Raw genomic sequence first — 19,917 nt, 5'->3', positions numbered from 1 at the left:
TCAGTGTAAGAGCAGAGAATGCGGTTGAGTGACATGCACTTTCTCGTCTCTGACAGGTGAGGGTATCTGTGCAGGCCTCACGTTGCCATTCGGATACAATCAGGCTTGAAATAATACGCAACGAACCATACGTGGTGCCAGATGCAGGGCTTTGCCAGCAGGGTTCCCTCTTGCTGAAGAGTGACTTAGTGAAAGAAGTAACGAGATCTGTGGAGGAAGCTCAGCTTGCTCAGGAAGTCACAGTGGACGTCATCGAGGAAGACCGTCAAAAATACTGCCAAACCAAGGGAAGAAGCCTGTACACACTCCTAGAGGAGATAAGAGACCTGGCTCTCCTGGACGTTTCCAACAGTTACAGAATATGAAGTACTCTTCTTACTTCATTAAAAAGCTTTGTCCTATGTGAATGTCTTACCTTCTTTTCAACACGAACGTCTAATTTTCTGTCACTCGACGCGCTAGTCAGTTGGGATTGCGTAGATATGTCACGTATGTGTAGCATGTTTTCTTATCATTAAAGTTGCATTAGATAAAGTACAATGAGGTCACTAGGGAACGTGATTTTTCAGAGACAAATGCATAGTGAGTCATGGCTCTGCAAATCAGGTTGCCAGTCTCATTAATAAACCCAGAACTTTTGGTTAGTTTATCTCCAATCAGTTCTTTCAAAGTAAGTTTTAATTTTTTCCAGTAATTGCTACACTGGGCCATTTGGGCCATAGGCCCCTCTGACATCTGTCAAGATTAGCTTCTCAGTCACTTTCAGATAAGAAGACTGAGTCCTGCCCACCTGTCCACTTTCAAACTCCCTATTTTGTACTTGACTCAACTCTCCCCTGCTGTCCCGTCCCTAGAGCCAGATGGGGACAGGGCACAGGGAGGGGTGGGGTGCACAGGGTAAGGTCTGTTCTCTCAAACCTCCCTTTCTACCCTCTCACTTTGCTGAGTATTCCTCAGATGAAGAGGTGCCTTGGCCTTGCCCTTGCTGGACCATCTCTCTGCCAGTCTTTCCCACAAAAAGCAACTTTCCCATGACTTAGTTTGTAAAAACTAGCTTTGCCTTTCCCTCTCCCTCGTGGGAATCTCCTGCCAAAAATTAGACAAACCTTTAAACTTGATTCCCAACATAGTACTTCCTATCTGTAATTACCTGTCCACCAAGTTGATAAACTCAGGCAGGAAAAACCCCGATTAGGTCTTCTCACCATGTGGCCCCAACACTTCAGCCTCATATTCACCATTCCCAAATCTTTCTTATTCCCTAGATGTCCACTTCTGCATCATTAATATACATGTTCTTCACCAATCCCTGACATCTCTACCAATGCAAGGTCTCCCGGGAGCCCTCCCTAGGTGCTCCTGTTCCCCATGACACTTTGCAAGTTTCTCTGCAACTAAGTAGTCAGTAAGGTACCAAGGAACATTTGAACTTCTCTAGCACCTATGCGGGCCAGGTATATATCAGCTTTTCATGTGACCCTTTAAGTATTAAAGTAACTCCTCGAAATACATGTAAACACTTAACAACTGTAAACATTTTACCAAAATATTAAGTGCAGAACTAAATAGCAATGAGAAATTTTTATAAAGCTTCTAAGGGTAGTCTGTGAAATTTTTATTTTTTTAATGGACATTATTTATTTTATATTTACATCTAAAAACACCACCCAATTTAGAAAACAGGGCATTCAATGGCACACTGGCAGCAGAAGCTACATATTTACTACTAATCATTTTTACAAAGTCATATCTATATAAAAATAAACACTGAGAATAAATAGAACAAAAGTTAGTAAGTATAAATATAAATAATACGAAATTTGAAACAGGAAATCTGTAAAAGTTTCACTACATAAGGATTTTCACCCAAAGTTGACAAAATACAGTCATCTCAAATTTGGAAGATAGCAAGTTAATAAATTTGGGGGCCTATCCAACCTCCGTAAGGTTTCTAGATGAAGCATGAAGTTGACTATTGTACATAGTACCACTGTATTTTAACAGGATTGGTCCAGTTGTGTTTTTTCTATTTTTAATTCCTCCTCTTCATTTACAGGATCAGCAGCAGCATCGACATGTGGACTGTCTAGGTCTCTGTTAAATCCATCTGATTCTTCCTCCTCTTGATCCTCACCTGGGTTACCCCCTTCTGCTGTCTGTGCGCTGGGTGTGTTCATTAACAAGTCTGAAAGAGGAATCATTATTACTCATTACAAGCACCTGATCCAGTCTTACCTGATGAATAACAATTCTCTTCACAAGCTTAGATTAGTGGAAATGAAATCTATGATCACTTAAATTCATGTTAATTATGATCACTTTCTTCCAAATACAGCCATTTTATACATGTATAAAACCCACTAAAAATGCAAGTCTTCAACTCAAACTCTTGAAACATAGCCAAATGAAACTGCTCTCATTCAAAATCACAACTACTAGATAGAAGCTTTTAAAAATCAAATTCTCTAATGAGCTGTATATCAAAGTGACCTACAGTAAAGAACATTTAAGATACTTATTTCTATTTGGAAAATTTTAAAGTTGTATATTGTAAATAGAAGATATCTTAAAATGCTTAATGCCAGGTAAAGTTTGATGATGACAGCAAGGAAGACACTGCCAACAACAGCTTTATCTTCATATAATTTTTTTCACAAGGTAGTATAAAACATCCAATTGTAAAGTTAAAAATTAAATTCCTTCTAAGTGGAAAAAAAATCATGATACCACTGAATAACTCTCACTTGAGAATTTTATTATTTTGGATGAAACTTGTTATGTAACATGGCATGTCCACTACTTAACTATAATTCTTATTTTCCCATTTCAAAAGGAAAAAATGGATTGGAAATTGACAAAGATATATGACTGTGCTTCATTTAAAACCAATTTGCAATGATTTTTAAATACTTTTAACAAATTTAGTTGTTTAGTTTCCAAATATACAGTCTATTTATTTTAAAAACAGCAAATTTTAAGGCAGTTTTAAGAGAAGGGAATCGAGAAAAAAGCAAACTGATGGCTCACAACAGAAGTGACACATTTCAATAAAAAGCATTTTAGGACCTATTCATGTCACAGCAAATGGCTCTAAAATCCTTAATAGGAGCAGAGCATTTTATATGTTCAGAAAAGTACATTAATAATTAAATATAAAATTAAAGGTCACGTGCTTTTAAGGAGTCAGAATCAATTTTAAATGATTAAAATAATTTAAGAGAAACTCAGGTCTCCAGAAAACCACCCTGGACTCATTTATTCTTTGAGGATTCCAGCTAGCTCTCAACGCTCTCTCTTTCTCAAATATACATAAACTTAATATACTGTATCACATTTTTCTATTCCTAGAGGTATTTTATTTTGGGGAATAGTAAAGAAGTTAAAATTTCTAACATGCCCTTGATGTATTCATGGCTGCACATAAAATCTAGCATAAAATTTACCGTTTCCTAGGGACTGACTATTACTCAGGAGCTTTGCCTGCCTTCTTTCCAAGGCCAGTTGTTTATTTCTCTCAATTCTCTCTTGTTGTTCTTCTGTTAGGCTCCTACTTGACTCAGAAGCAAACTTTGCACTTTCAGATGAGTTTGTCAGAAAGGGATCTAATTCGGTAGCAGATACATCATGGTCATTATTTTCCCCTACTTCATCTGCAGCAGAAAAGAAAAAGTTAGTACATCCGTAGTGTTAAAACTAGTTAGAAAAAGAGCTTATGCAGGTGTTAAATGAAAACAGGTTAAAGCAACAAGCTGCCAGCCCTGAAGAAACAACTTGTGAGGCATGAGAATGCTACAAATACGTGCCTGATTCAAACACGTGGAATGATGTTTATCAGTCACTTTAAGGGGCATTTTAAGTCAGATGGAATACTAGTTTAAAAATACACATGAACAAAAAGCAACAGTTCTAACTTCAAGAACCCAAAGCATATCTTTGTTCTGCATTAAAACATGCTCGTGGTTTGCCGTTTTGTCTATATGAAATTCAGTTATAGTTTTATATAGGCTATTTTTTATAGGGTAAAACCCAGACACAATTAGGTGAAAAAGGAAAAGAAATTTAGACATCTGTGGACATATTTCCAAGTTAATTTTTTTAAAAATTCAGTGCTCTCTACATTAGTCTTGAAATTCTTAAAGCCCTATACACCAGTTATCTCAAAGTAGGAAGTCCCTAAAATGATCCAGTGATATACTAGAACTTTCATTTATATTTCATTTAAGAAATAAGAAAAAGTTTTAAGTTTTACTAACTATATTTAAAAGGGGGGAAGGGTATAGCTCAAGTGGTAGAGCGCATGCTTAGCATACACAAGGTCCTGGGTCAATCCCTAGTACCTCCTCTCAAAATAATAAGTAAACCTAACTACCTCCCCACCTCACACACACATACAAAAAAAAAGGTGGGAGGGAAGGACTGGCGATGATGAACTATCACTTATCCATATGACGGTTAATCATCTGGTCTGTAAGACAGCTCACTGTGGAACAGTGGAGAGTTGGGTCCTTGCTCATTCATTTTTTAATTTCAGCACATTGTGGCACACAGGTGATTCTGACTGCCCAGTTAAGCAATCTGACATACTAGATAGTTTAACCAAAATTTTAACCAAAACAACCCTAACAAAATGTACAGGTGGTAGCTTAAAAAGATTTTTGCAAAATAACAAAACACCTGAATGTAGAAGATAACAGAAGTACAAGCAAAAACTAAGAAAACAGCAAAGCTGACACTACCTTCTCTCTGTATCATTCACATGATGGTGTTGAAAAAATAAATAACCTCATCATATCTGACAAGTAAGCAAAAGAAAAAATTCATTATCACCAAGACCACTACTTGAAATATGAATTTATATATACTCTTCTCAAACTATGTACATATTGTACAGTGAGGTATTAGCTAATGACAACAAAAACCATCACAACTAGCAAAACATTTAAAACATAAAGACAAACCTTTACAATTATTCCAGTGAGGTTTAAAAATAATATATTTAGTCCAGCCTTTTACAATCTAAACCCCTTTTGAGGTTTCTTCCTTAATAGTAAAAAAACAAAAAGCGATATACTTTTCCTTAAGTGGGGAAAAAATGTGGCAAGAAACTAAAATGCATTCCTTTGTCAGGAAATACTGATGGAGTACATAAAGAAAAAACTGCTGGAAAAGTTGAGAAACAAGCATTAGAACCAATTATGCAATATATAGGGTTTGTCTCTGCGTACGTGGTTCCCTCTAGCCAAAAACACCTCTGCCTGACCTCTACTGCTTACCATCAAAGTGTCTGTGATATCACCTCTGTGAAGCTTTCCTCTACCCTATGTTAACTGTGCCCTCCTTTGTACCCTACACTGTCCCCTCTTCATCTCCAGTCACAGCACCTTTCTGACTACTGGCATGTTACTAGTTCACTAGTCTGTTAGCCAATGAAGCCAGGGGTCTTATCTTATTCATCTTTATCCCTGAACCTTTAACACAGAGTAATCAGCTCAAAAAGTTCAATGAATTAGCTAAGTACGTGCATATACCATGGGATTTATTACTCTAATAACTAATTCCTTTTCATATACCAAATACCATGCCATCAGTTCATACTATACCTTACCAAAAAATTAAAACACTCGGTTATTTAAACCACAATCCTTCACACTTTTAAAAGCAATTTATAAATAACTTTGGGGATTCTATATGGAGCCTGTATTTTCTACCACATCTATTTAGAGTTTTAAAGACAAAAACAAACATGTATGGAGCCATCGCACAGAAAATCTGATAACTATACAGACCCTGTCGGCAGGAACCATAGGTTTTGATGTGTGTGACTGCCTATGGTTGCATTGTACAGCTAACAGATGCAATCAATACCAGGAACAGTCACGCAGGTCTAACCAAAGTGCTACACATACAAGATCTGTACTCTTGGGTGATGTGAACTACTTCATCATCAAATTATTCTGCCAAGGAGGGAATAGCTCAAGTGGTAAGAGCACATGTTTAGCATGCAGGAGGTGCTGGGTTCAATCCCCAGTACCTCCTCTAAAAATAAATGAATAAACCTAATGCCTCCTCCCTTAAAAAATAAAATAAAATAACTCTGCCTAATTTCCCAGCACCTACTTTTTTTTTTTTAACAGTGGACATATTTATGAATACTGTATCTTGTCATGTATTTTTATTAACAAGCACTACAAAGGATCAATGGGTCCCCATCAGAGTTCTCAAAAGCTCATGTTCTGTGACTAAATGTATTTTTACAGCATCTCTCAATGTCATTACTGCTATGTCTTTAAGAAACAAATATAAACGACATTCTAGGTGTACCAAGGTATCTTAACACATTCCTAGTTATTGTACTTTAATTATATACTCAGTATAGACTAAGAACCCATTCCTGTAGTACTGCCTACTCCAACTAGCTCCATTTCAAAGAGCAAAATTAATATAAAGTAGATAAACCTATATTCTTACCATTATTGCTAATAAAATCTTCATGCAAAACAGGGAGATCAAGTCGAATTCGTTTTAAACAGGTCTGAAAATAAAGAGATATTTTTACATTTTCACTTGCTTTTGGGGGAAAATGGTCATTGATTCAATTCTTAGTTTCAAAAAAAGTTGCTCAAATAATTACTATTAATTTTCCTTCTCTCCCAAGACAGATTGCTAAATGAAGACCCCCAAAGAGCTACTTAGCCTTAACTAAATCTATCCTTATACAATTTAGCATTGTGAATGATATTCATAACAATCTCAACACCTACCTGGACTTCCTTTTTATTTCCCAGGTATTCAACTCTGTCAATAAAATCTTCAAATTGCAGCTTAGGGAACAGCCTATGTGCCCAGTGCTCCATGTGTCTGATTAGCGTCTTTAAGTCTTCAGCCTTGCACATAAAAATAAAATTGCAAAACAGAAGACTCATTCTCACAACTGACCTTGTCAGCAGATTTTAGAATTGAACAGTAGTATCAAAGTCACTGGTGTCCTTTGACATTTGTAAGGTTAAGAAACTCTGAGAAGAAACTTTATGAAGAAAAAAATGTATTTATTAAGGGTTTAGAGGATTGCAATCTAAAAGAGCACTGGAGAGATTTCTATTTCATTTTAATTAAAATGAAAAGGTTCAATCAACTGGACTAATGAATGAGAAAAGTTCCAAATTCCTGGTTTTACTGTAAAACACTTTCTTCTCTTAACAGCATTTTAAAATAGGAGAGTGGTTAAAAGCACAGTCTCTGACTCAGACTGCACAGATTCAAATCTCAATTCTCCCAGTTAAGAATTGTGTGACTTTGAAGAAATCACTTTCTCTCTCTGTGCCTTTTTCTTCAAGATAAAATGAAAATAATATACACACGTGATTGAATTGTTATGAGGATTCATGAGACTCAAATGATGGCTATTATTATTGGTAGTGGTATTTGATTTTGTCTAAGAAGCTAATGGTCAGGACAGTCACCTCCACCAATAATTTAAATATATAACACTGAGATTGTAATGTCTTATCATTTTCACTCAGATAAAGATAAAAGTTCTTTTAAAAATTCAATCACCTATGACCATTTTCTAGCTGTTGGGGGTAGCTGCTCAGCCAACCTCACGATGTCACATTAGACCCAAGGGACACAGAAGAGAAATAACTAAATACAGTGTGAAGTCCCAAATCATGGAGAAAAAAGCAGGGAGAATTTAACTTTGTGAGAAAATAGTTAAGAATTTTCAAGAGCAAAGTACAGACGACTAGACAGAGTAAACGCTCTCAGAGCCCACCCTTACCCAGCGAAGAAACACAAAATAGGTATCCTTCATGTAAGTTTACTATTTATTTATGTTTAGTTTTGTGGCAAAACAGGACATAGGCTTATATTCTCTTCCTGTCCACCGGAGCTAAGCAACTGCACTGTAATTTTTCAGCCTCTTAGGTTTGAAATCTTGGGATTAATTTTTATTTGGGACCTCCCCATATCCAATCACCTACAAGTACTTTGTTGTTCGTCTCTACAACTTCCCTACCCAGGCTATTTCACCTCATTCCCCTGGTGGAGCGACAGCCTCTTCCCTCTTTCCAACTATCCTGGATACCACACCAGATCATGCTGTTGTATTAATGTTCCTCGAGCTGGGCTATAAAATGGGAAGTCTAAGCTCTGTCCCTAACTGCTGGCAGTGGACTCTTAAAACTCAGGGTCCTTAACTAGATAATGGAACCAACTACCTACCCCAGAGGGTGATAATCAAAGAATATATCTGAAAGTACTTCATAAACTACAAAGCAATACAAAGATATCATCTGCAAAAAATTGTATCTAAACTCTACATGATTCAAAGAGAATTTTAAAATGTACTTGGTGCAGTGATTGACAGTTCCTAAGTGTCTTCATTTTCAGCAAAACTGAACTGATGCCTATTACAAACTATACCATATCGTAGGGACACAAAGATGATGGATACAGGTGAAGTCCTCGTTCTCCTGAAGCTCAGAATCACTCTTTGAGGCAGACAAAGTAAATTTTATTCCTCAAATAGTAAAGTACAAACTTTAGGTTCACAGACTCAGATACGATTTTCTTAAAGCCAAACAGTGGTAAAAATGAGACTACAAGACATGTTTCCTGATTCTTCAGTGTCCTTTCCACTACATCACAGTTTCTAAAGAGATATGATGATAAACGATAGTACCTGTAAAATATTCAAAGATTCCTAAGAACATGATAATGGATCCACAGTCTTAGGGTACTTCAAAAAACAAAGGTCTAAAATAAAAATCATTTCTTACCTCATGACCTTTACCTTTAAATTTTGTCTTATCAAACACATGCCTTAATGCTGGAAGCCCTCTCTCTGAAATTAATCTGTGAACAGAAATACGTTTTAAATTTCAAGTTTTCTAGAGCCATCAAGGCCAAACCAAGACCATAAAATGAAAAAAAGTATGATCTGCTCAACTGAAAAAAACGTGTTTGGAAATATCTGATCTCCACATAACCCCAACCAAACGCCTGGCACATAAGGAGGCAAAAAAGGATGGAAAGAAAAGTATAAATGTTTAAGGAAATAGTAAGTGTACCTCTGAGCGTCCAGCTTGGGTACGTTCCTTTTAACTGTTCTCTTTGGCGGTACAGGCACAGGTGCTCCTCTCCCCGACTCTGGTGAAGTATACCAAGACTTAGTATCACTTAGATAATGTAAGCTTCATTTATAAAATATATCCCTTATAAGCTGACAGATGGGCAGCTGAACAGGGACACTACTATGATCTTTATACAGACCTTCATCCAGTTCAGCACCATCACCACCTTCTCTCTCCAGAGAGGCTGGAGGTGGGAAAGGAGGAAAAGTCTCATCTTCTATACGCTCATAATCTGGTAGGTCAATCAAGTCACTCTCCTGTGGTTCTACCATCTTTTCTTCTAGGGGAAAAAAAGTAAACAGATTTATTCATCCAAGTAGTGTTTCTGTTACACAGCTTAAGTTCCACCTGCAGCAAAACGTGTGCATCTCAGTCCGTTAAATCATATTTCAAACCCACACATCACAAAGTGGAGAAGATAACAGTTATGGAAAAAAAAAACTAAGTTAGAAATTAGAAGAACTGAGTTCTAATATAGATCCTACCATTAAATAACTATGATTTTGAGCAAATCACTTTACCTCAACTGTTTAGTTTCCCCTATCATAAAAGGATGATTTTAACTTTTCAGAGGGTTTCAAACTGTGGTCTAAATGGGGGTGAAATAGGTGGGGTACCTCACCCCGACTTCAGCCAGAGAAGCTTTTTAAAAATTCTGTTTACATATTCTAGTCTTCTAGTAAGGCTTCCTGTGAAGAAAAGGAAATAATCCTCAAGCTGATAATCTGAAAGAAGGCTTTTCAGTGCCATCTTACTTGACCTCAGAAACATCTGACACTTTCAATCAGTTCCTTTTTCTGGAGAAGTGTTTTTGTTGACTTCTGAAGCACAGTACTCACCTGGCTTTCCTCCCTTTCTCTACACTCCTCCTGGATCTTCTCTGCAGATTAATCTTCCTCTAACCTGGTCAGTAAGTATCCAAGACTTCATCCTAGGCCCTCTTCACTCATTTATGCACACAGCTTTAATTATCATTTGTAGATGACTCACTAATTTTTTATCTCCACCCTTGGCATCAAATCTGAGCTCCAAATCCTTACTTCTCATTTTTACATTTCTAAAATTTCTCAAAGGCACCTACAATTCATCGTGTATAAAACCAACCTTTTAGATTTTCCAAATTTAGTGAATGACATCTATCCAGCTATTCAAGTCAGAAATCTACACGTCATCCTTAACACTTCATTTCCCCACCGTACATCTCCTGTCCATTTTACTTCCAGATATCCCTTGAGTCTGTCCATTTCTTCCGATTTCCACAACCACTTCCTAACATTTCTGGTTTGGATTACTCCATTATTCCTATCCACTTCTGCCTTTTCAACCCATTCTCCATGACAGCCGAATTGAACCTTTGGAAATGTAAAACTGATCACATAACCACTAGGCTTAAATGCTCCAATGGCTTCTTAGGATAATAACAAAACGCCAAGGCCCTGCATGGTTTAGCACCTTCCTACTTCTCCAGACTTAATTCATACCATTGTCCACGCTTTTTTTTTTATTCTTCAGGAACTAGATCTTTACAAAAGCTGTTTTCCTATCTTGAAGGCTCTTCCCTGACTCCTAATCTCTCAGATCTCAGTAATCACCTCAGAAAAGTGTCCCCCAATTTTCTTAAATTAAATTCTCCTATAATAAGCATTCAAGGCGTCAACTATAAGTTTCATAGCACTTACCCAATCCCAATGCTAGGTTCTATTTGTCTGATTACTTGATTCACATTTGTCTCCCATACAGCTCTACAAGGGAAATGACCAGGTAGTTCTCTTTGTGCTCCACCCTTACATCCCCAAAACTGATACGCAGTCAGAGCTCAAGAAAAAGTTATATTGGCCCTCCCAACTTGCACGAGCAGAAAACTTGCGCAGCTCAACAGCTCCAAAGGAGGGTACACCTCCCAACACCTACTTCAAATGTGGCCAAGAGGGGAACGGACAGGGAAGACGCTCCTGGAGAGCAAGGCTGGGACCATGGAGGAAGGGGACAAGGGGGTGGTCCCAGAGAGCAGAACTCCGGTAGCCAATTGAGCTTTCTCATTTCACTGCCAGGCAGGTAGCCCAGGAATCCTCACTATCTAAACCCACGAGTTTCCTGAATTCAGAGAGTGAGAGTTATTTTTAGTGAGTTCCCCACCGACCACATCTCCGCACAGGTCGCAGCCGGTCAGGCCCTCCCTTCCTCTCCAGTCCCGCTCGGCCCCGGCCCGTCTCGGTCAAGTCCTCCTGCCTCCTCACTCCCTCTCTGCGACGGCCCAGCATCCCCGCTCCCTCGCCTGACCCCCTCAGACGCCTCTCCCCTCCGGAACTTCACACGCGCACCTGCCAGCTCTCACCTCACGCAGACCGCTGCGGCCACTGCACGGCGCTCGGTGCGACCGGGAAACCGCGTTCCTTGCGAGACTCTCGCGAGAAAAGCCCTTGGCGTTTGGCGCCAAATCTGCGCACGGCCCGACCCGCCTCCCCCAGGTCCCGCCCAGCTACGTCTGTCCCCGCCTTTCCGGGGTTCGGCCCAGCCCACCACGCCCCTCCCCGCCGCTTCCGCCTCCCTGAATTTCTCCAAGCAGTTTAGCCACCTTGTTTGAGTAAGTTCGTGTTCGTTATGCTCCAGGCACTTTGGACTTTGGAAATAGGTCTCAGTTTTTTTTAGAAAACTGGATTGTGGGTGGAATATAAAGGATAGAGGCAAACAGAATCTGATGGGAAACTACTGATTCTTCAGAGTTACTAACGATTCCTTGAACTCAACAGTTCTATTGTTTATTGAATAATGAGCTGAGAAACGAGGCGGCAAAGAGTTAGTGTTAGGTTTGTGGGCACAAGGAATAATGTCAAAAATTTGTTACCTTTAATTTTTTTAAGGTGAGTCCAAATATATTCGTATTTGCTTGCACACACACGCAGCCACAAACGGGGTAAAATAAATATATTACTAATAGTTTTGAAGATGGGAACTGGGCATATGGGACAGGATATGATACGGACTGAACACTGTAGTTTTCTGGAACATATAAATGTGTTAACTATTCAAAAAACAAAAAAAGTTAACGTTCAGCAAATACAGCATCAAGATTTGACACACCAAGAACACGAGTAATGTTTGCAGCATTATATCTCTGCTTTTCTGTAGCTTGAAATATTTCATTAAAATTATAAAATAAGTCAAATATGTGAGAGTAAGATAAAGTAAATTGCAAGCTCTATTTATCTAAAATTATGTATGGAAATATGTATATGTGGCACATATTCCTTCATTTTATGTTTGATTCCCATAAATGCAAGATAACATTTACTAATATTAAGCAATTTACAAAATTAATATTAATTTAAATAGGAACTATGTAAACTTCCAGAATCTGGATAACTGAAGCAAAACACATTCTTCTAATTGTCCAGGAAATAGTCTGTCTTCTCCACTTTATGTCTAATAAAGTAAATATAAAATCCCTTTGTGAAATTAAAAAGTTACATTCCACCTTGCCCCTCTCCCTGCAAAAAAGCCCAGAGCAGAAGCTCTGATGGTTTGAATCTCTGTTCATCATTTACTACTTGGTGACCTTTTGCTTCAGTTCCTCCTTATTAACAATAGTATTTACTTCACAGGGTATTAAGGAGGATTAAATGATACTTAATAAATGTTACCTATTGTTATCCACATAATTTTTAGTATGTTTGACCCTTTTAGAAAATGTAAAAACTTTGGTAATTGTGGGTCTATGTGGATATAACTACCACAATTGTAAAGCATTAACACATTATTGTCTAAGACTGTCCTTTTTTTCATGTGAGGAATATTAGTGATACATTTTCCTTAGTAATTTCACCAGAGATATAAAAAATAGCTTTCCCATAAATCGTGTCATTAAAACTCTTTTAAAACTGTTTAATGTTTTTAAAAGTGAATAGTGTTAAAGAAAAAATAGGCTATCAAAGACCAAAGGTTGAGTTTAGAATGTAAGTTTCTGTGATAAGCTGGGAACCCAGTCCACAGTTGAGATTTGAAAGAAGAGACATGGGGTAAATCTTTTACAACTAAAAGACCATGAAATCTTTCTAAACCACATTTGAAAAGGCAAGTCTCTGAGTCTTATTGATTGGCTGGTGTTACTAGGGCCTGTCCCTTAGGTAAGTGCTGGACTGGCTGGTGGTAGTTGTCTGCTGTGTACTTGAGGACATTATCTGAAGATTGTGGCATCTACTTGCCCTGCCTTGTACATAACATGCCCAAGTTGGGACCATATCACGGAGTCAGGTCTGCATGAGCACTAGTAATCAAAGTGGCCAGACAAGGAATTATTAATCAGGATATGGTAAGCTACAAATAACAGAAAATATTAAAATGAACTAAATAAACTAAAATAACAGTAAGCAAGATAGAAAGTTTATTTGCCCCTCCGGTACAAAAGTCTGGCTGTAGTAAGTTCAGAGTTGCTATGGTGCTCAACAGTGTTAGGAATCCAGTGTCCTGGCTTCTTGCTTTACTGTGTGAGCATTCCATTCTCAAGTTCACATCGTTGTCCAGGATGGCTTCTAGAACTCCAGCTGCATTCCAGTCAGCAGGAAGGGGGAAAGCTAGAAGGGCATGGCTCAGCATTTTAAGAACATTTCCCAGAAGTTGCTTACAACAATTCTAGTGACATCAGAATGTAATCCCATGGCCACACACAGTTGCAAAAGAGACTGGGAATACAGTCTGTTCTTTGTGGTTGTGGCCAGGGTTTCACAACTCAGGGTTTCTATTATTGTGGAAAAAGGAGTGAAAATATGTTGGGGGGAAATTAGTAGATGGCCACAAATAATAAAATAGGAAAAAAAATAAACTTATATTTTTGTTTTGCAAATCTACAATTTTAGAGTGTTTCCAAAAATATTAAGAATGTGGAAGTCCTGGGTTCAATCCCCAGTACCTCCTTTAATTAATTAATTAATTAAAAAACCTAATCCCCCCCGCAAATTAAGATAAAGAGAGTTTGTGGATAAAAAATTTAGTAATAAAATAAAATATAGGCATTAAAAATGTGAATAGCTAGGACCTTTAATGCACATAAGCAATTCTCAACACAAGAAGACTATTACATCACCATACATTGTATTATACCTTTGGGAATCTTTCCTAGACTACATCCTCAAACTGTATATAATATCAGCTCTAGTAAGAACTAACAGTCTGACCCTGATCAAATCACTTTATTGCTCTGAGTCTGTTTGCTCTTTTGTAATACTAAAGATGTGGATTAGATGAGCCCAAAGGTACTATTCTAATGAAGGATACTCAAGAGTAATAAATCATATATTGTGCTCCGTGTTTTTGGTCATAAGCCAGATTGGTAAGATAAGGTAACCTTTGAACGCCCTTTCTATCTCTGGGGACTCCTACCTTATGAGTTCAACCCTAAGATAGCAGTGAAAAATTCATCTTCTCAGGGTTCCACACAGCTAGATGTATCCTAGGTACCCCAGTTCTACAACTGAATGAAATTTCAGGTCAGAAGAGAGTGAAGTGAAGATGGAGGCACTGCTTGTAATCCATTCTGGCAAAAAAACAACTGGCTTCCAAAGGCAGCAGGATTAGGGGCCCCAGTGGTCATGTTCAGTGTCCACTGTCAGGGGTGAGAGTACAAGTCCACTTTTGTCCAGTAGTGGCACCAGTAGAATCTCCACCTAGAACAGCAGAACAGCACAGTTTTGCCATTAATTCTGTATAGCTGCCAAGCCTCATTTCCTGCCCACTCAGAGATTCTAGGAGCCATCTGTATCCTTTAATAAGTTTATTTTCTGTTTAAACTACTACTGAGATGGGATTCTGTTATTTGCAATGAAGAACATTGACTGATGTACGTTGATTGACTATAAATAATATAACACAATATACAGTTAAATGCTGATTTACTTGAACCCAAAAGTTGATAAGTGCACGGGGCAAGAAAGATGAACGAGAGCTGGAGTAGTCAGGGAAGACTTCTGGAAAGATCTGGAACTTCACCAGGATCTTGGAACTAGGAGGATTTAGATAGATGTACGGGAAGGTACCCTAAAACAAGATAAATAACAGAAGCATAATAATGATCAAGCTTCAGTACGGAGACTGACTTAATTGACTCAGATTATGTTGCTGGAGGAAATGAAAAATTAGGTTAGGTAGAGCAGTCATTTAAAGAAATTTTTTTTTTTTTATTGAAGTACAGTCAGTTACAAAGTGTCAGTTCCTGGTGTACAGAACAATGTCTCAGTCATGTATATATATACATATATTCGTTTTCATATTCTTTTTCATTAAAGGTTATTATAAGATATTGAATATAGTTCCCTGTGCTATACAGAAGAAACTTGGGGTTTTTGTTTTGTTTTGTTTTTTGTTTCTTAGTCAATTTTTATATATAGTGGCTAACATTTGCAAATCTCAAATTCCCAAATTCGTCCCTTCCTACTCACTTTCTCCAGTAACCATAAGATTGCTTACTAAGTCTGTGAGTCTGTTTCTGTTTTGTGGATGAGTTCATAGTGTGCTTTTTTTCTTCTTTTTTTTTAGATTCCACATATGAGTGATATCATATGGTATTTTTCTTTCTCTTTCTGGCTTACTTAGAATGATGATCTCTAGGTCCATCCATGTTGCTGCATATGACATTATTTTATTCTTTTTTATGGCTGAGTAGTATTCCATTGTATGAATATACCACAACTTCTTTGTCCAGTCATCTGTTGATGGATATTTAGGTTGTTTCCATGTCTTGGCTGTTGTATATAGTGCTGCTGTGAACATTGGGATGCATGTATCTTTTTGAATTAGAGTTCCTTCTGGATATATACCCAGAATTGGGATTGCTGGATCATATGGTAAGTGTATTTTTAGTTTTTTGAGGAATCTCCATACTGTGTTCCATAATGGCTGCACCAAACTACATTCCTGCCAGCAGTGTAGGAGGGTTCCCTTTTCTCCACACTCTCTCCAGCATTTATTGTTTGTGGACTTTTGAATGATAGCCATCCTGACTGGTGTGAGGTGACATCTCATTGTAGTTTTTAATTTGAATTTCTCTGATAATTAGTGATATTGAGCATTTTTTTCATGTGCCTATTGGCCTTTTGTGTGTCTTCATTGGAAAATTGCTTATTTAGGTCTTCTGCCCATTTTTTGATTGGGTTGTTTGGGGTTTTTTTTTTGTTGTTATTAAGTTGTATGAGCTGTTTATATATTCTGGAAATTAAGCCTTTGTCAGTCACATCATTTGCAAATATTTTCTCCCACTCTGTAGGTTGTAGGACAGTCATTCTGAACAGAGGACTCTCATTGATTCTGTTTTTTTCCATAGGCCCTAAAAGGTTTTAGATATTATTTTTATGTAATATTTGATACCTACAAAATAATATATAATACTTATGTATGTTATAAAGCACAGCAATAGAATATACACACCTTTGAACATACCACCTGTTAAAATTGGAGAGAAAGAATTAGAGACAACTCAATGGCAGAGTCAGGTTCATTGCGAGAAACCTACAGAGGGGGTCTCCAGTTAGACTGGAGCCCGCTCTTTGCGTGTAAACTTGGTTATTTATGCCTGAGGGTACGAACTCATTGGTACGTTCTTATGCAAATAAATGGTGCTGAAAGTGAGAGGGCCGTGTCTGGCAGAGAGAAAGGGGCATGTTGGACAAACGCTCCCACGAGTAGTTCTCACTCAGGTCCGGGGAGGGTTTTACAGGCGGAAGGAATCTTGGCTTGTCCTGAAATAGCGGTGGAAAACCAAAATGGAGTTGATCTTGTCTATCACCACCCAACCTAAAACTAGCCAGTATTTTACATCTAACTATGTGTTTATTCTTTCTCTGATTCCCCTGTGTCTCTCTTTCTACTGAGATCACCATTCTCCTGAAGTTTGTATTTATCATTCCTTTTAAAAGTAGTTTGTGTGTGTGTGTGTGTGTGTGTGTGTGTGTGTGTGTGTGTGTATGCAATATAAGCAATATGTTGTTTAATATTGCTTTTTTTTGATCTTAATAAAAATGATATCAAGCTGTATGCTGTCTGCTTGGGCTTGCTTTTCTCATTTCATGTTTTATTCTGTGATTCTTCCATGTTGTTTCACACAGCTGTAGTTTAGAAAATTTTCACTGTTCTATCCGATCCTTTACTGAATGTACCACAATTTATTTAACTGTTCTCTTGTTGATAAACATTTGAAATGGCTTGAGGTTCTTTTGCAACTCTGAACCATGCTGTTATTGAGCATTCCTAAATATGTATTTTATATATGTATTATTATGTATGTATTGATATATATAAATGTATTTATATATATATATATATATGTGAATAATCAAAAGAACAAAGACCTTGAAAAGACAGGTGGAAAGAAATAGCCTGATGACAGCACTTCCCTTCACTCTAATATGAAGGATGAGGGGTTTAAATATAGGTATGTTATTAGGTTTTTGATAGGAAGTTAAGTCTCAAAGAAGATGAGTGGGTTACTCTATGGCTGAAGTTTTCCCAGTAAGTGCAATGGAAAGAAAAATGGACAAGGGACTTGAAGTATTTACAAGAAGTGATGAATATGAACTGAGTAGAGTAATGACAGGAGGAGACTGGGTGAAGGTGGAGGCTAAGTGAAATTGAGCTCTGGATGGGGCCCAAGGTTTCTTTCCAGGAGAGCACTTGAGCAAGTAAAGCCCATTGTGGTCAAAGGGTAGAGTGTTTAAATTTGTGATACTGGAGACTGTATCATGCGAAGGTCCAGGATCTCAACTGGGGTCTCCTTACTCCTCACAAGTTAAGCACAATTGATCCAAATCCCCATCACTTCCCTTTCTGTGGAAGTTGACGGCCCACTCAAGATTTTTGTAAATACCCAGTGAGACCTAGGTTCTCAGGGTCATCTGGGCTTCTGAGTTCCTGAATCTCACATGCTATATCTGTTCTAAATTGTTTCAACTTGGGCCCTTTCTCCAGTTTCAACAATAAAAGTCACTCATTCAATAGATGTAGACACTTTGTGGGGTTCCTAAAGAAAGTGTTACATCATTATCTGGCAGAGCCTTCATCTCCATGCCACCTTCCCAACTTTATGCTCTCCTTCCCATCTTTTCTGTTATGGAGACCAGTTTTCCATCTTCTTAAGCTTGGTGCTAATTGACCCTCAGGAGAGGGGTAGGAGGCAATGCCTGTGGGTGCTCACCAACTTTAAGCACTTACTGAAATACAGTATTTTTCCCAGCAAGAACACTTCTCTCCCTAACAGGACTTCAGTGCTATCAATTAAGGTAGTAAAATGTTCTTCACCTCCATTCAAATAGGATTTCATGGAAATGAAAGGTGATAAGGAAGTATACTCAAAGTGGGGTGGACTAGAAGTGAGCACTCAGCCATCTGACAGATTGAGGCCAGCACTATTTGACTTTCATGTCTCGTGCTTTTTAATTACTTCTTCTTTGTTCCCAATAGTAAGATATTTTGCACTTCTGAAAAAAAGATATTTGAAAAAAGGAAAAACGCTTTAGATTATTTTTGACTCTCATAATTTAAAAAAAGTTTTAATGTTCAAATGTTTTAAAGATCACTCTCACCAGATGAGGGAGCTGGGGAGCTATCCCTTGAGCATGTTCATGATCAAGGAACATATTTTGAAGATTCCAAGTTTTAGAGATGTTATTCAAAATATGAAAGAAAATTTCCCTGATGCCATTTAAATGGCAAAAATTTCTTAGGCAGAACACAAACACATTAATAAATCAGACTTCATCAAAATTAAAAACTTCTGTTTTTCAAAGATGGAAAGACAAAACACAGGCAGGGAGAAAACAGTTGTAAATAATATATTTGACAAAGGACTTTTATCTAGAGTGTATTAAAGACAAAACTCTTAAAACTCAATAATAAAACAAACAACCCAGTTCAAAAAAGGCAAAAGACTTAAATGTTCACTTCACCAAAGAAGAGAGATGACATTAAGTAAACATGTAAAAAGATGCTCGATATCGTTAGTCAGGAGGGAAGTATAAATTAAAACCATAATGAGATCCCACTACGCTTCCACTAGAATGGCTAACATTTTAAAAGACTGATCATACCAGATAATGGCAAAGGTGCAGAACACCGGGAACTCTCCTGCACTGCTGACGGGGATATAAAATAGTTTAAACACTTTGGAAAGTAGTTTGGAAGTTCCTTTAAAAGTTAAATATGCACCTACTATATGACCCAGCCATTTTACTCTTGGGTGTCCTGAGAGAAATGAAAACATACCCATCTAAAGACTTGTACACAGACGTTTGTAGCAGCCTTATTTGTAATAGCCAAAAAAAAAAAAAACAAAAACAAAAAACCCCAAAAAACTAGAAATAACACAAATATTCATCAAAAGGTAAATAAATAAATTGCGGTATATCCATAAAATGGCACACTGGTTAGCAACAATCAATGGACTTTTGACACACACAGCAACATAGGTGAACCTCAGTAATTATGCTCAGTGAAAGAAGCCAGGCCCCCTCCCCCCAAAAAAAAGCACATTAAAGAGGACATACCATATAATTCCATTTATATAAAGTTCTAGAACAGGCAAACTGTAGTGGGGGCAATGGGCAGATGAGGGAGGAATTCTAAAGGAAACTTGGGGGATGTGTTCATTAGCTTGATTGTGGTGATGGTTTCTCCATATATGGTCAAAACCATTCAATTTTTATTCTTTCAATGTATGCCATCTGTCTTATGTGATTATGCCTCAATAGATCTGTCCAAAAAAGATTCAAAGTATGAGAGATGTTTTTAAAATACAGAAGAAAAT

General features: G+C 37.6%; 2 protein-coding genes and 1 non-coding gene across 9 annotated transcripts in view; 1 reads left to right on the top strand and 2 right to left on the bottom strand.

Moving 5' to 3' along the window:
* Positions 1 to 403, top strand: part of DIS3L (DIS3 like exosome 3'-5' exoribonuclease) — a 31,035-nt gene extending 30,632 nt beyond the window's left edge. For 2 of the 4 annotated variants that reach the window (XM_074366282.1, XM_010955521.3), the window contains exon 17: positions 57 to 403. In XM_074366282.1, coding sequence (XP_074222383.1) covers positions 57 to 365 — 309 coding nt within the window. In that variant the 3' untranslated portion in view covers positions 366 to 403. The remainder of the gene's footprint in view (positions 1 to 56) is intronic. The other 2 variants (XM_074366283.1, XM_074366285.1) reach the window with 2 other exon arrangements.
* A 1,197-nt stretch (positions 404 to 1,600) lies between these two features.
* Positions 1,601 to 11,602, bottom strand: TIPIN (TIMELESS interacting protein). 4 transcript variants are annotated; one of them, XM_074366287.1, is made up of 8 exons: positions 11,467 to 11,602; positions 9,271 to 9,411; positions 9,069 to 9,147; positions 8,778 to 8,853; positions 6,762 to 6,884; positions 6,469 to 6,532; positions 3,444 to 3,650; positions 1,601 to 2,185 (listed from the first exon to the last, which is right to left on the bottom strand). In XM_074366287.1, the coding sequence occupies exons 2-8, from the start codon at positions 9,401 to 9,403 to the stop codon at positions 1,998 to 2,000; spliced, it is 870 nt and encodes a 289-aa protein (XP_074222388.1). In that variant the 5' UTR covers positions 9,404 to 9,411; positions 11,467 to 11,602; the 3' UTR covers positions 1,601 to 1,997. The 4 variants fall into 4 exon arrangements, with proteins under 4 accessions (XP_074222388.1, XP_074222389.1, XP_074222390.1 ...); XM_074366288.1 differs by having other exon boundaries at positions 11,453 to 11,564; XM_074366289.1 differs by lacking the exon at positions 11,467 to 11,602 and adding an exon at positions 9,971 to 10,493.
* Positions 5,743 to 5,878, bottom strand: LOC123617046 (small Cajal body-specific RNA 14). Its single transcript, XR_006725135.1, has one exon.
* Positions 11,603 to 19,917: the final 8,315 nt, after the last annotated feature.

This window comes from Camelus bactrianus, chromosome 6 (genome assembly GCF_048773025.1).
Source record: "Camelus bactrianus isolate YW-2024 breed Bactrian camel chromosome 6, ASM4877302v1, whole genome shotgun sequence".
Lineage (NCBI taxonomy): Eukaryota > Metazoa > Chordata > Mammalia > Artiodactyla > Camelidae > Camelus > Camelus bactrianus.
The sequence above is the reverse complement of the archived record's forward strand: the minus strand, read 5'-3'. Positions and strand labels throughout refer to the sequence as shown.

What these genes read in the sequence shown, in the direction of transcription:
- TIPIN (XM_074366287.1), bottom strand. Translation starts at nt 9,403, where the DNA reads ATGGTAGAACCACAGGAGAGTGACTTGATTGACCTACCAGATTATGAG. An exon ending in CCCAAGCTGGACGCTCAGAG is followed by an intron (nt 8,854 to 9,068) that starts GTACACTTACTA and finishes TTCTGTTCACAG; the next exon opens with ATTAATTTCAGAGAGAGGGC. An exon ending in TTAAAGGTAAAGGTCATGAG is followed by an intron (nt 6,885 to 8,777) that starts GTAAGAAATGAT and finishes TTTATGTGCAAG; the next exon opens with GCTGAAGACTTAAAGACGCT.